Source organism: Citrus sinensis, chromosome 3 (genome assembly GCF_022201045.2).
Source record: "Citrus sinensis cultivar Valencia sweet orange chromosome 3, DVS_A1.0, whole genome shotgun sequence".
NCBI lineage: Eukaryota > Viridiplantae > Streptophyta > Magnoliopsida > Sapindales > Rutaceae > Citrus > Citrus sinensis.
The window spans coordinates 28,735,819-28,752,125 of record NC_068558.1 but is presented as its reverse complement, the minus strand read 5'-3'; the positions used below and the strand labels follow the sequence as shown (position 1 = coordinate 28,752,125).

The 16,307-nt window shown below is 34.2% G+C and overlaps 3 protein-coding genes across 20 annotated transcripts in view; 2 read left to right on the top strand and 1 right to left on the bottom strand.

Moving 5' to 3' along the window:
• The window catches only part of LOC112496827 (TMV resistance protein N-like), a 136,806-nt gene extending 135,830 nt beyond the window's left edge, over positions 1-976 (top strand). The window contains exon 7 of the mRNA XM_052437028.1: positions 57-976. Within this exon, the coding sequence (XP_052292988.1) occupies positions 57-764 (708 nt within the window). The 3' untranslated portion in view covers positions 765-976. The remainder of the gene's footprint in view (positions 1-56) is intronic.
• Positions 1-6,422, bottom strand: part of LOC107175198 (uncharacterized) — a 58,135-nt gene extending 51,713 nt beyond the window's left edge. For 2 of the 6 annotated variants that reach the window (XM_052437058.1, XM_052437056.1), the window contains exons 1-5: positions 6,054-6,420; positions 5,446-5,499; positions 4,688-4,778; positions 4,358-4,499; positions 4,175-4,232 (exon numbers count right to left, since the gene is read on the bottom strand). In XM_052437058.1, the coding sequence (XP_052293018.1) occupies positions 4,175-4,232; positions 4,358-4,499; positions 4,688-4,778; positions 5,446-5,499; positions 6,054-6,164 (456 nt within the window). In that variant the 5' untranslated portion in view covers positions 6,165-6,420. Of the gene's footprint in view, positions 1-3,307; positions 3,636-4,174; positions 4,233-4,357; positions 4,500-4,687; positions 4,779-5,445; positions 5,500-6,053 lie in introns of those variants that run through there. The other 4 variants (XM_052437053.1, XM_052437055.1, XM_052437057.1 and 1 more) reach the window with 4 other exon arrangements.
• LOC112496821 (TMV resistance protein N-like) overlaps positions 1-16,307 on the top strand; it is a 164,023-nt gene that overhangs the window by 64,295 nt on the left and 83,421 nt on the right. The window lies entirely within an intron of this gene.

Here is a 16,307-nt window from a genome sequence, read left to right as displayed (position 1 = left end):
AAAAATTATGCATTGGTATGGCTTTCTAATATATATATATATTTGTGGGGTTTCAGGACCATCGGAGACGTTTTAGCATTATTGTTCCTGGAAGTGAAATCCCAGAGTGGTTCGAGTATCAGAATAATGAGGGTTCTTCAATAACAATAAGCACGCCTCCAAAGACGTATAAGAATCGTAAGCTTGTGGGATATGCTATGTGCTGTGTTTTTCATGTCCCTAAATATTCACTTCCTTATTATATACGACCGCTTCCATATCCCGTACATTATCTGTGTGGCCGGCCTACCGACGGGTATGGTTATGGAATTTTGTTTGGAAAGCAATTCGGTCAGGCTGTGTCAAACCATCTTTGGCTATACTACCTGAATAGGGAAGAGTTGTGGCGATACTACCATAATATTTGTAAAGTGGAATTTGATTCGCCGTCGGGATTGGAGTTGAAGAGGTGTGGTTTGCATCCAATCTATGTGCATGAAGGGGATAAGTTCAACCAAACAATTGGTCCGGTTTGGAGATTGAACGAATTCGGTCACGATTGTTCTGGATCAACATCCTTTACGCGTAGCCTTAATGATGACTTAGACAGGGCAGAAGCCAGTGGAAGTTGCTGCGGGGATGATGCAGGATCAACGACGTCGTCTGAGCGAAGCTTTCTAAAGCGAAGTCTTGAAGGATATGTTGGGGCGGCTGAAGCTAGTGGAAGTGGCTGCTGTAATGATGATGAGGAACCACAACCTAAAAGATTTAGACAACTCGAATGAAGGGCACAAATTTTATTTTTCTCTGCAGATCGCATTTCATTTACTTTCTTTGTATTTATTTATTGTATCTGTTCTTGTTACTTATTTCCCTGTTAAATTACCAGAAAATGCCTGGCTTGGGTCAAACCGTTGGACAGATGTTTTATTACTCTGTTTTTTCTGCTTTGTTTTATTACTCTGTTTTTCCTGCAAAAGATGCCGTAATTAGTTAATGTTGTGTGTTAAATATTAAAATATGCGGATAGCTTATTGCTTTTGAGATCATGTGAATTCTAAGAGATCGGACAAAATTTTGAAAATATATATAAAAGGACTGGACTTGAAAAATGATTAAGAATTAGAAGAAAAAAAAACGTAAATTAACACAAAGCAAGCATGAGAGAGTTCGATGCATGCCAATGAGAAATAATTGAAACATAATTTAATCGATACAAATGAACTTGTTGTGGAGAGTTCAAATACGAAACTTTAGCACTAATATCGTCAATTAGTAAATCATTTAATTCAAAAACTCAAGATACTAGGTAAGTGTCTAACATTAGTATTAAAAATAAATCTTAAGATTGAATATTTAACTATTTTCAAAGTTAACAAAACAAAACTCCCAAGATCTTTAAAAAAAATTATTTGAATTTAACGTGGATGCGGTTGAAGAACATGGATCAATTATAATGAATGCTCCACCACTTAAGTCTTAATTAATTAGCCAGATCAAAAACATTCTGTTAAGACTTGTAAATAACATTCAACATTTTGTGGATTTTTGGACTCAAATATTTTAAGAGAGATAGAAAATTGATGAAAGTATTTGGTATTGGATTTGATTATCACGTCAGGATTAACAGTTAAAATAAAATCTCTTGCTATAACTACTTATCTTTTTACATATTTGAATACGTGAGAGTCACCAATAGAATCAATATAAGTATATTTCTTCTGGATTCTGCCTAGATAAATATGCTTAAATTTCTTGTTCCAAGAAGAAAATATATTATGTAATCTTGGCAAATACAAACACCAAGAAAAATTTTTGACCATTTCAAAGTAACATATGGCCGGTTAAGAACTTGATCAACCTAAAAGTATTTATTTAATCTTAGGGTGATTGACTTTTAATATTAACCATTAGATTGTGAGAGATTAATGGCTCATTTTTTGTGTCAAAATTTAAGTTAAAATATCCAAAACCATGCTTTTATAACGAGAATATAAAATAAATAGATAATATTTCATGAATATTATTGGAGTTAATATTTACTTATTATATTAATTACCATCATAAATGCAATCAGCCTCTTAGTGACATAAAATTTTGTAACCACAATCAATGAATATCAACAAAACAATCTTTCATGATTCATAAACTATATAGCTAATTAAGAATTTATGTTAATTTCAACTTTACGAAATCAACAAAGTGATATTGGAAAATTAAATGAAAATAGGCTTGTAAAACTTAAACTTATATTCCTACCATATAAAAGTATTCACTGTAACATAATCCATAATTTCATGGTATAGGTTGTGCTAAATTGATGTGAAAAATAATATACACTTCATGATTAATCATTCAATGGTCCTTAATAATATACAAAATAGTGAGCATTATGTTAAATTTTATTAAAGCATGAAAAAGGTGAAGAATGACAGAGGTAGCAGCTGCAGACGATGGACGTGAGGTGGCTTCGGGTTTTGCTATTTTTCTAACTTTTTCTTCTTCTTCTTCTTTTTTTTTTAATGAAAACAATGGATGATGGAGGGAGGATTTGTGTATGGGGAATGGTTGATGGTCAGGAAAGCTCTGCCTAATACAAAGAAAGACTCTGATACCACTTGACGCATCGCAGAAGCGATACTAAATTTCATTATAACATACGTTTTTTAAAATTCAAGAAAAAAAGGCTCTTACGACGAAGAAAGTATCTCAATTAAGAAATATTAAATATTATTGATGATAAGTTTATGTATGTTATAAAGAACTATTAGTAAGAAGCCTATATATACTAAGTAGCCAACTTAATCTTAATCCTTCTTAAATAAAATAAATAATTTAAAATGCTAATTAGATTAGAATTCCAAACATGATCGAATAAGTTTAAAAAATAAGATAAATTCTAATAAAATACTAAATACCCAAATATTATAATTCCTAATAAATTCTAATTTATTTTATCTAATATGCTTCCTACATTACTTTACAGCTATATTGTCTGAATCGATGTCTCTTTTTACACTAGTAAAAAAATGGCCTTCTTTGATACTATTTTAATATCAAGAACTTGTTTTACTGATACCGAATTTAGTGTCACTGAATACGGTGCAAGAAACTTACTGACACGAGTTTTTTGTATCAACGAATCTATGTCGCCGTAGTATCAAAAAAATATTGATGCTTGAACATCACATATATAACGAGACTATGTTATCAAACAAATAATGATACAAAAGCATAATAAATATAACGATACTTTGGTATCAATGTTTATTTGCGAAAAATTTAAAAAAAATTAGAAATCCATATAATAGAAATTGAACATTTGCAATTGGCATTTGAATTGAAATTTACATTCATCAATATGAAAACTATTACATTGCAATGAACAATTTAAAAATTATTACATTGTTTGAAACTTATTACCTTGTTTACCAACTACAAATAATTTATAATCTGATATATAGTAACAGCACAATCTTCCAACACGTGTTTATTGCTTCGCGGATTCTTTCTTTCGGTAATCGAAATGAAGTCTTCTATTATTGTTTCCATGTTCCAATTTGACATTTGCTCTGATTATTTAGTTTTGACCCACATACATGCTTTGGTTTATTGTAAGTCATCCTGCACCATTCAAGACATGCACAATAAAAAAACTGATAAAATTTACATGCTGCAATCTACATAGTTTCCCAATGGCATATAAATGCATGCAAGACAAGCATATTATATTAACAATAAAATTATTTTAACCGTTGTCCAAGAAAAAGAGGAGAAATTATTAACAACATCATGAGAGGAAGTCTAACAATACAGTCAAACAAACAAAAGAAAACCCATGCTTGGTTGTATAACAAGCATGGAAAGTTCAACACAAACACAAACACAGAGACCAATGGAGTTAACCAAAGTAATGAAGGAATTTCTGTGCAACTGTCAGTGGACACACAGAGCAATGGAGTTAACCAAAGTAATGAAGGAATTTCTGTGCAACTGTCAGTGGACACACAGAGCAATGTGTGCATATGAGCAGGCACAAACATGACATCCAAGTGAATAAATTTAAAATATTATATCTGGCAATTAAATCAACAAAAACATGAGAAAGAATAGATCCAGTAAGGTAAATCTAGACAACAATGATCAAAAAGCAACAAGACAAAATTTGAGAAACAAAAGGTGAAAATAAAAATACCAGGCATTTACTCCAGTAGCACCATGGATCATAAAAATTGACAGCTAAAATAGGATACCTGGAAAGGAAATATAATACAAATCAAAGAAGGCATCATTGCAATTGGCACATAGCAGAGAAATATTGTGATCACAGAATTGAAAATAAAAATTATAAGTTGTGGTTCAGAGAAGGCTCACTTACTCATGTGAATAACTATCAAAATTATTGGCAGTTAGCGTATGAGAACCTTCAACAGAATCATCATCAGCTTCCTCTCCATGCTTAAGCGAATGTATAACAAGCATTGAGTGGAATTCAGAACCAGTGGGTCTTAAATCAGGTCCTATAGAAAAATTGCGAATAGTTTTTGTTAAATTTAATCTGTTCTAGAAACAATGAAAAGCCAAATAGAACTCCATGAAAGCATCATGATACACAAACAATCCAGGTGGACGATAATATACACTGAATATGCAAAATGCACCCATGATATCCGACAAAAGAGGCACAACTATGCAAGCGGCAACCTACCATTCCAAATAAAAACAACATAAAAAGGGCTGCTATTATGGATAATCCTGCACCAGATAGTGATGCCTCTGTCAAATCCCTTGGAATTTTCCTGCAAACAGAAAAGAAATAAGTAACAATATAAACCCTGTGATTTTATCTATGTGATTTACTAATACAGCCAATGCATAAAAAGATTGCTTTGCTTCTGGCCTACTGATTTAAATAAAAAGATACCGGTTGGATTTATAAATTACATAGAATCACCAACTTTCAAGTATAATGAGATGGACGAATTATAAACATTATCAAACAAGCAAAAGCGAGTCGCTAACAAAGAGCAATCAAAATCCACTGTCACAAATAGCAACATGAAAGTGCATAGTTTCAAAGCTTCGGAGTTTATTCAAATTATAATATTTTTAATTCACATACTATTATACTAATAAAAGCTCGAACATATTTGTTGTCCCTACAGTCAAATATTTAATTTCATATTCTTCTTAAAATGCATCAAAATCCATACATTGTAAGTATAATGAAGAACATAACTATTAGTATTAGAATTTCTTAAGCATTCAGCTGATTCACTAATAATAATAATAAAAGCCTATACATATAGAAGAATACAATCGTCATACAGCCAAATTCACTAATAATAATAATATCAGCTGATTCACTAATAATAATAATAAAAGCCTATACATATAGAAGAATACAATCGTCATACAGCCAAAATCAGTGCATTACAAGTAATAAGTTATAAAAGGCACAATTACCTGTTTAGTTGCAGATGAGTACTTTCTCAAAGTGGATACCACAGGGCAAAGTCTCTGGATTAGAAACACATTCACAAGGAACAATAGTCAGCAGTAAAAAAAAAAAGGGGCAAAATGAATACTATTTAGGCATACTGAAATAGAAGAACCTCCTCCTGCAGCCACTTTCTACCTAATAATTCCCCATATCTTTAATTGTTTCAATTAAAATACTGCCCTACTCAGCATATAAACCGCCAATAACAACACTATAAATAACACAATCAGCAAACAGCCAAAAAAAAAAAAAAAGGATACATAATCATATCCTATTTAAGTGAATGTAAATCGAAGTCTATAATTAGTTAGTAGACAATAACATCATGTTTATGATATGCGAATCAAAACAAATATTACATATAATTATTTTTTTAAAAAAAAATTACTAACCGGCTTATCTCAAGCAGACATGTAATAAATCATGCTTTCCATCAAATCAAGCAAAATTTATCAAAATTAATCAAACTACAGCTATAGAAACAATAAAATCACAGTCGAAATTAAGAGAAAATTAGAAAAATCTCAAAAAGAGAAAGAAAATCGATGAAAGAAATAGAGCAAACACTAACATTTGTTTCTCTGGTGTCCGCGTGTTTCAACACCTCGAACAAGGAGTTCTCATATAGATTTGTGAAGCTAGTTTCTTTGACTTGCTCTTCCTCTTTCTTATTCCTCCTCATCTTGTTTGACTTTTTTTATCCTTTGGTTGTCTTTGGTGGTGACCGAAGAATCAAGACCCATACGCTTCCTAAAGTAAAACCAGGATGATTTTATTTTGTTGGGAGACTGAGAGTAATTGTTTTGTTAAGACTGAAAAGGTTGGGTGATTTGTTTTGTTTCAATTTAGGGTTTCTTGAAATGAGTGGGAAGGATTTGGGAGAGAGGCAAGATGAAGAGGGAATAGTACTTTCGTTAAGGCCAAAAAATTTCACAAGTGTTGAATTTAAGATGCCCTAATTTTAAAAGTAAAACTACGTCGTTTGAAATAAGAAAAATTAAAAATATATATCTTAGTATCAGTAAGAGTTTATGATACTATATTATTAATAACCACCGGCACTAATATGTAAAAGAGTAATGATATAGCCACAAACTCTTGTATAAACTTATTTTGTACAAACTGACGTGGCATGATAGGATTGGTTGAATTCAATATCACTTGGCCCACATGATTTGTTTTTATTATTTTATATTTTCATTCAACCAATGAATTAATACCACGTCAGTTTGTACAAAATAAATTTGTACAAGAGTTTGTGGTTGTATCATTACTCTATGTAAAACACACTAAAAGTTACTTAAGTCATCAAATATTGATATTTTTTATTTAGTATCAGCAACTTAATATCAGTAAAAATTATTTTTCTAATAGTGTTATCAATAAAAAACGCTTCCTCATCATCCATTACTAAGGCTCCATTCAATTTCTTGTCAATTGCTTCTTGATCAGCAAGTAAGTTTTCAAATTGGTTGAGTTGGACAACCTTAGATAGCTGTAACAAAGCTCTTAAGCTCAAGCCTCAAACCATTGACAATAATTCTCTTTATTCTAGATTTAAAAATTGCAGCAGTAGAATCTAACCTAGAAATTTCATGGCATAAGGATTTTAACTTGTTTAAGTACTCGTCAATTGTCATGTTTCATTATAAAATTGATAGTAGCTCATTTTTCAAAAGTTGTAGCCATATGTTATTCTTCTTTGAAAAACTCACTGTAGAAGTATCCCAAGTTTTCTTAGGTATTTTAACTTTTTTTATGTGTTGCAGCATTTCTTCTTCAATTGTAGTCTTGATGGCGAACATGGCCTTCCAGCTATAATGCTTCACTTCTTTAAAGCGGCATCCTCAGTTGGTGGTCTCATATTGTTACCACAAACAATCTCCCTGAGATCTTGACCTTGTAAGCAAGACTCCATCAATGTTGCCCACGTATTGTAATTTTCCTTGTCAAGCTTTTTAACTCTTCCCACTACTTGAAGGTCATCCATCATATTTCCAAGACTTTAACAATGCCAAGCAAGCTTGATGTTCACTAACGAACTTGCAAAGTTCCAAACAAAGTACTCTAAATAAAGTACTCTACTTCAAATTTGAACCCAACAGCCTTTTACTCAATAGATTTTGACAAGTCCATTCCTTTAGATTAAGAGAAAAGATTTTATGGCATTGTGCCATAGGGAGGAATCGGTTCCAAAGTCTTTTTTCCACGATCCAATCCCTAAGAACATGCAACATATCCTTCACCGAAAAAACATAATGATCATATATAATGCCTATTGGAATATGCCTCCTCATTAGCTTCATTTTCGTTTTCAATCTATCATGCATTAGTAGCCAAAGAAAAGTACAAATGCTTTGTGGACTGTGTCATTGCCAAATAGAGTAGTTTTCTGGTCTAGAATTTTAAAGTGCGGGAAAGTCCAGAAAAACTTTAAAACCATGCGGTGGACTGTAATAAATAGATAATATTTTTTCCATTCATTCCCATGAAAAGTACAAATGCTTTGTGGACTGTAATCATAAATTCTGTAACTTCTCAGGGGTGTGTTCTGGCCAGGATCGGAGGTGAGAGGTGTGATATTCACCCAGTTCATATGGAGGAGTTTGACAAAACTACAATCCAATGGAATCGCTTTACCACTTATAATCTGAATGGATCCCCTCAAATTTTTTTTGCATCAAAGATGGTTGTAGCAACAATGTCAAGGCGAAGCCTTACTACATATGTTGAGGTGATGAGGAACCACAACATCAAGAATCCATTTAGTGAACTCAAATAAAGGGAGAAGCCTGCTTAGTATTCTCTGAATATTTCAGTAAGCATGCATCTTCAATTTCAGTTGGCAATTTTTATTTTATATATGTTAACTAGGGAAGTATTCATGTGTCAGCCGAAAGGCTTTATTAATGCTGAGAAACCTGAATTTGTGTGCAAATTGTACAAATGTCTATATAGACTCAAACAAGTTCCTAGAGCTTAGTTTGATAAGCTAAAAAGCTGTTTATTGCATTGTGGTTTTATTAATACTAATTTGGATAACTCTCTTTTCATAAGAAGAAACACTCATTACAAGTCCAAGTACTATAAAGTTAAAAAGTTTTATAACTCAGTTTAGGAAAGCATTTGCCTTAAAAGACCTAGGAATATATATCTTATTTCCTTGGAATTAAAGTGTTGCAAGACGCACATTGTGTATATTTATCACAAAGAAAATACATCAGAGATCTGTTGTCTATAGTTGAAATGGTTGAAAGCAAAGGCATTGACACCCCCAACATAGGCATTAAACCAACATCATATAAACTAGCATTAAGTTGGATCAAATTCATATTGTCTTCAATAAGATTTGAAAGTAAGTGAAGTTTTAACACACCAATAGTTTTGGTGATCTGTCTGAAACGTAAAAGACAACACCACTTATTGAATTTTATTTCCTAAAATACTTCTTATTTAATTTATAAAATATAAACTCATTTATTAAAATTAAATATCTTCTCATAAATATAGATATAAATTATGAAATGATGTGGGTCTAAATTATTTATTAAAACCTTAATTTATTTAAGTGTTTAATTGAAATCCCATTTAAAATTAAAAAAAAATTTATTTATAGTTATTCAAGTAGTTTTAATAGAAAATGAGTTTTATAAGAAATTTTAAGGGATGTCAAAGGGCTACTCTTGAAATAAATGACCCAAGCTCATTTGGGCCCATGTATAAGGAACAAGGTTTTAATTTAAAGGCTGGATCGGGGTCGAGCCTCAACTCACGCTTACATAAAAAGGAATGAGAAAAAATTAAAAATATAAATACATACATAAAATTAGTTAAATCATTAATGCGTGTATTAAAATTAAAAATTTGCTTACGTTTATAGTAAAAAATCGCTGAAGGTTCTTTGCATGTTTTCGCTTGTGGGGCTGTGTTCAGAAATTGTGAGGGAGAATTTCTGGGGGATTTCTCTTGTCCATTACATGTTGAAACGGCTTTTGTTGCTGAACTGTTGGCTGTTATCTTGGCGATTGAGCATGCTTCTTTTGGATGTTGGACTATGCTGTGGATCAAATGTGAATCTACTTTAACTGTGCTTCATCTTCGTAAAAAGCGGCTTCCGCCCATGGTTTCTTATTCATCGATGGAATAATTGTATTGCTCTCATAGATTCCATGACGTTGCGCTTTTCTCGTGTCTTCAGGGAGGCTGATGGAGAAGCTGATTGTTTGAGCAATTTAGGTGCCATGGTGGATTCCTTTACTTGGTGGGACTCTGCACCCCTCATGTTGCTTCTCTTTTGCATGAGGATGTTTTTAGGCTGCCTAGCTATCTGTTCAGCTAGCTTTAGTAATTTTAGTTTGGCTGGTTTTCTTGCTATATTTTTATTTTATTTTAATAAAACCTCCTCACTTTGGTGAGGATTCATAAAAAAAAAGGAAAAAAAGTTAGAACAACCTAGATCAAGTAAATTATATCGCAGGGATTTTCGAAGAAATTCAAGCATTGGAAGGAAGAAAAACAAATATGTAGATGATCGATCTCACCTTATATAGAATTGCAGGCCAAGTTCAAGGAAGGAATGTTTGAGAAATTATGTTCGATAAAATGCCCAAGAAGGAATGCATCCCACGTGATGTGTTGAACAATGAGACGATACATCTGTTGCTACAATTTATTCACATAAGAAATTCAATTAAAGCAGTTGAATGGGAAATTTTTTTTTTCTCTTGTTGCCAGGAACCAAAACTGTTGCCACTTTACTGGTATACTCCGGGTGTTTTCCGCTGTTTCAATTTACTTGCTGGCATTTTATTTTCGTTTGCTGAAGTACGATTATTTAACAGCCAGTTACTTATTGCAATAAGAGGCTGTGGAGTCAATTGCTTGTATCATGAGCATCCCGGGAACAACGATGTCTGCTTGAGCTTTAGAGGTGAAGACAAGACACCCGCACTGCAAGAACTTTTCAGATCACCTCTAGTCCACTTTGAATAAAACTGGAATTAATGTATTCAGTGATGAAAAAGAACGTGAAAGAGGAATATCCATTTCACCAGCACCGTCTAAAGTAATTGAAGAATCAAGAATTTCAGTTATTGTCTTCTCAAGAAACTGTGCTTCTTCAACTTGGTGCTTGGATGAACTTGTTAAGATTGTTGAATGGAAGAACATGTCATGTTCGCCAACAATTGGTTTTTCTAATTTTCTATGATGTTGAACCAACAGTGGTAAGGAAACATATAGGAAGTTTTCAAGAAGCGATTGCTAATCATGAAGAAGTTCTTAAAGGAGAATATAGAGAAGGTGCAAAAATGGAGAGGCGCTCTGCAAGAGGTGGCTAATATCTTTGGCTAGGAATTGAAAGATAGGTAATCATTCTTATTCTTAATGATTAATTTTCTAAGATGTAGATCAACTAATTTTTGTTTGTTCTGCATGAATCATAATAAGTAAGAAGGTGTCTGGATTTCTCCACTATTAAAAAACTGCCAATATTTATTCAGTATATTTATTTACTAGTTTCATGTTCAGTGTGTGCATGTGCATGTGTATATTTGTATCAACAATAAGATTTTACCAAAATAGCGTTCATATTCATCTCGTTATTGCAACAACCAACTTGCCTACAATTTTCCAAAAAACTTTACATGACAAGATTTTATACTATGTTGTTGGGTGAATGATGTGGTAGAGCAGAGGGATTCTAGAACTTATCAAGTGTTTAGGCATAAGAACATGGAGAGACAGTAGAATAAATGTATAAGAATTTGTTAAAATCATAGGATTTAATTGAAATAATAACTTGATCAATGAATATCTACATACGAAGAGTTATAGACGAAATTAGAGAAGAGTTACATGAAGAATAACTTAGATATTAATCAAACACAAGTTATGACTTTATCACTTCCGTTTTGTAGATATATATTATGTAATTTTTTGACACTACGTTACACTCACACTAGTTTTAGCTCACCAACACAAATCTTTTCTTGTTCTATTCAACCTGCAGGAATGAATCGGACTTTATTATGGAGATTGTCAATGAGATATCAAGCAAAATTCCTTTAAAATCATAGACTCTTAAGGAGCTGGTAGGAATGGATTCGCACTTCGAGAAGCTAACAATTCTAATGGATAAAGGGCCTAATGATGTTCGTATGATAGGGATATGTGATATGGGAGGTATAGGTAAGGCAGCTCTTACAAAGGTTGTTTATAACTTGATCTATCATGAATTTGAAGTAAGTAGTTTTCTTGCCAACGTTAGATAAACCTCAGAAAAAGGAGGTCAGATTTCCTAACAAAATGGAATGTATATAATGTTATCAACATAATTGGAAGTGGCCTGCGACATAAAAAGGTTAGCTAGAAAGTTCAGGTAGCAGGATCATCATAACATCCAGAGATAAGCATCGTTGACAACACATACAGTGGACGAATTGTTGGTCCTTAAGCAACTATACTATGATGAAGCTCTTGGACTTCTTTGTACGAAAGCCTTCAAAACCAATTTTTTTATGATGCACGTACAAAATGTTTTCCTTTGCCCAAGCTATCAATTGCACAATGTAGGCTTTTAAAGAGATCCTTTGGTCATCGTTACATTGATCCGAAGGAAACGACTTTGTGCCCTGAGAAAGGTCTGCCCACATTTGCTTAATTCAATCTTTGATCTTATCTTCATGACTATTCTAGATTATTCTCATCTCTTGCTGAATCACTGTTATGAGTCATCTGACATGCTTGACTCATAAAGGCATTTCATTGAGCATATTACTCATTCTATCAAACATTTGTTTTGCTCAACATTCTATGCTTTAAATCTATAGATAAATAATTTTATGGACATCTTCACATCCTAGTCTGCACTTATCATCTGCTTTTATGATTTTTAAGGAACTGAAGTAGTCGAATGCATGGTATATGACTTTTCAGAACTTAAGGTTCATTCTATGGACATCTTCACATCCTTTTCAGAACTTAAGGTCAATTTTTATGAAATCTCCAAAAACATTGGTACTTTCTGGTTGCTCAAAGTTGAAGAAATTTCCAGAGATTGTGGGAAATATGAAGTTTTTACGGCAGCTTCTTTTGGATGGAACTGATATTAAGGGACTACTATTATCAATTGTACTTTTATCTGGAATTGTTCAGTTGAATTTGAAAGGTTGTAAAAATATTGAGTGTCCTCCAAATTCCATAAGTGCTCTAAAATTTCCTTCCACTTTGAATTTCTCTGACCTTTTGAAATTCAGATTGTTTCCAGAGATCATGGGACGTATGGAACATATATTGGCGCTTTGATTATTGGGAACTACTATAAGAGGGTTGTCAATGTCAATTGAATATCTCTCTAGCATTTTTTGCAAAATTTAAAAGGTTGTAAATATCTCTTGAGTCTTCCAATTACTATAAGTAGATTAAAATGTTTAAGAACTCTAACGCTCTCTGGTTGCTCGAAGCTAAAAAAGTTTTGGGGAAGTATGAAATCTCTAACTATGCTCATTTTAGATGGAACTGCTATTCGAGAATTGTCATTGTCAGTTGAAATATCTAACTGGCCTTGTTTTGTTGAATTTTCAAGATTGGCAAAATCTCGAGTGTCTTCCAAGTCCCATCAGTGGTTTGAAATCTCTTAAAATTATGAATCTCTCAAAATTCTGAATCTCTCTGGCTGCTTCAAACTTGAAAATGTGCCAGAGAACTTGGGGAAAGTAGATAGCTTGGTGATAGGACTTAAGACTAAATTAGGGCTGACTTTTATTGATTAAATCAAAAGAAAACAAACAATCAATCACGACCTACAATTCGAGAGGTAGGTCAATCTCTCCCTAAACTCCTAATGGTTCCTAATACACAAAACTCAATATAAACCATAAATGACTCCATAATCTCTTATTTATAGCTAAACCCTAATTAATAATAAAGTTACTAAATTGCCCCTGCCCCTAAAATTACTAAACAGCCCCTGCCCCTTTATATTTGCGCCTAACATAAGTTTTCATGGGTCTAACATTACTCCCCTCCCAAAAAGACACCTTGTCCTCAAGGTGAAATCTATGAAACTACTGCCTCTTCTTCCTCGCCTTCTTCCTCGTCACACATAGTCAGGACTTGTAGTGTTTTATCCTTAAATCAATGCCCTTGGTGAAAATTTCTCATCGCATAAAAAACACACCCCATTCGCCCTCTTATCCTGAATCTCTATCTCTGTGAGGCGTTTGAAAGTCACCTCTAGTCATGCCCCACTAAACCGATCCCTTTGGGAATCTCTTTGTAAACCCATCATTTGCATTTTCTAGCCTCCCAATGGTGTATTTTGGAACTCTTGCTGAAACCCCAAAGTCTGAGTTTTCTGTCCTACCAATGGTGTGCTCTTTCGATATGAAAAATCGACTGAACTGCTCCTATTAATCCGTTCTATTGTGTTCTTATCCTCAATCATCTGTGCCAACTCCATTGACTCCCTTAACCCTCTCGGCCTTAGCAAGTGTAGTGAGGCTCGGATTTCTAGCTTCAGTCCCTTCATAAAATATTCTTCCAACACCGCCTCTGGAAGCCCCCCTAGACGCCCTGATAGCAACTCAAACTTCTCCCTATACTCCATAACCGTTCTCTCACAGGTCAGAGTAAAAAACCGTTCATACAAATCTCCCTCTTGAGTGGCCTGAAACCTCTCCAACAGCCGATCCATAAATTCACCCCACAACCTCATTGGTTGTCGTTGTTCTCGCCATTGAAACCACGCAAGGGCCTTTCCCTCCAAGCATAACATCGCCGCCATCAATTTTTCCCTTTCTAATAGTCCATTAACGGCAAAATAGCGCTCTGCCCTATACACCCATCCATAGGCATCCTCGCCTTCAAAAATAGGCATTTTCAGTTTCCTTACCCTAGAATCTACTCCAAATTGAGTTTGACCCGCCCAATTTCGTGCCATGGAAGGTCTCCAACCTTCCCAATCTACTCCAGTGTCTGCAAATCCTGAAGATCTAGCCCAAAAGTCTCCTTGCCCAGCACCATAGTGGGCTGGATTCCCTTGCCCAGCCGTATTTCGGCCATAACCGCTCCTTTTCTCACCAGAAATCCCTCCTCTTGGCCTACCGCCCCCAAATCCAACATGTTCAGACCCAAATCCTCCTTGCTCGGGCCCAAATTCAGCCTGTCCAGGTTGTGCCTTACCCCCGAACGCCCCTGAGTCACCTAGCCCGATCACTCTGATTTCTGCGTCGTCGCCTACCACGGGTTCCGTAACCCTAGATCCTTCTCCTGCCGCACCACCATGGCCCCTCGATGCTGCCGGAGGAGGGTTGAGGTGGAGTTCCGTCAATTTCAACAACATGGCTTCAAGAGATGAAAATTGTTGTTGAACGGTGTTGAATCGCTCATCAATCGTAGCCTTGAGTGATCTGACCTCTGCTTCCAATTTTTCTTCAAGCTCGTCCACTTTCTTCGCTGCCATTGTCTCAGGATTCTTGCTCTGATACCACTTTGATAGAACTTAGGGCTAAATTAGGGCTGACATTTATTGATTAAATCAAAAGAAAACAAACAATCAATCCTGACCTACAATTCGAGAGGTAGGTCAATCTCTCCCTAAACTCCTAATGGTTCCTAATACCAGACAAAACTCAACATAAACCCTAAATGACTCCATAATCTCTTATTTATAGCTAAACCCTAATTAATAATAAAGTTACTAAATTGCCCCTGCCCCTAAAATTACTTAGCAGCCCCTGCCCCTTTATATTTGCGCCTAACATAAGTTTTCATGGGTCTAACACTTAGAAGAGCTTGATAATAATGGAACAGCAATTAGGCAACTTCCAACGTCTGTTTCTATCTTGAAGAATCTTAAAGCAGTGGACCACTATCATCTACATCATGGGATTTGTGCTTCCCTACCAATATGATGTGAATGAGATCAGATCCTATGACTAATTTGATGTTACCTTCTCTATCAGGCTTATGTTCTTTAACAAAATGGGATCTCAGCGACTGTAATCTACCAGTGGAAGGAGGAGAAATCCCAAGTGATATTTGCCACATATGCCTATTGTTCAAAATGAACCAAAATCTAATTCCTAGACCAGATGCAATGTCGGCTGAATAATAAATGATAGTATGAAATGCTGTTTCTTTGCATATGATCTCTCAGTTACTCCTAGAGAACTCGTGTACGGCGTCCGGCTCAAGTTGTCTAAACTTAGTAAGTGAGTGCACGCGTTGGTCACGTGCACTCAATTATACATAATGATCAAACGACCCGAAAATACTGTCGTTTTGAAGAGCATTAGTGTCAGTATGTAGCTGTTAAATCGGTTAGAAAGGGCGGGAAATTATTACAAACCCATAACAAGCTGATGATCGATGAGGTAAATTTTCTCTCTAAGTTTGCAAGTTGTTCTGAGAAAACAAATTAAGCTTGCCAAAGAAGGCATAGGCCACTGTAGCTAAACATCTCTAGATATTGTGTTTGTGTTTTGATTTTTTCTTTTTTTCTTTTTGAGCGAAGCCTTACTGATGATGAAGAACCTCAAGCTACAAGAATTTAAGAAATCTAATAAAGAGCAAAGCCTTTTTATACTCATGCTTAGTATTATGTTCATGTTTCGCTATTACCTAATTGAAATTGCAGTCCAACTTGGATTTTTGATTTCTTAGATAAATTATATATTCATTTGAATTATGTAATTTGAAAACTTTCGTATCATTAGTCTGTGCTTGTTGGTTTTTTATTTCTCTCATTCTAATATAGCAATTATAATAGGAAAAACGACATCTACAGCCCTCAAAATAATCTAAATTTTAATACACTTGTTTT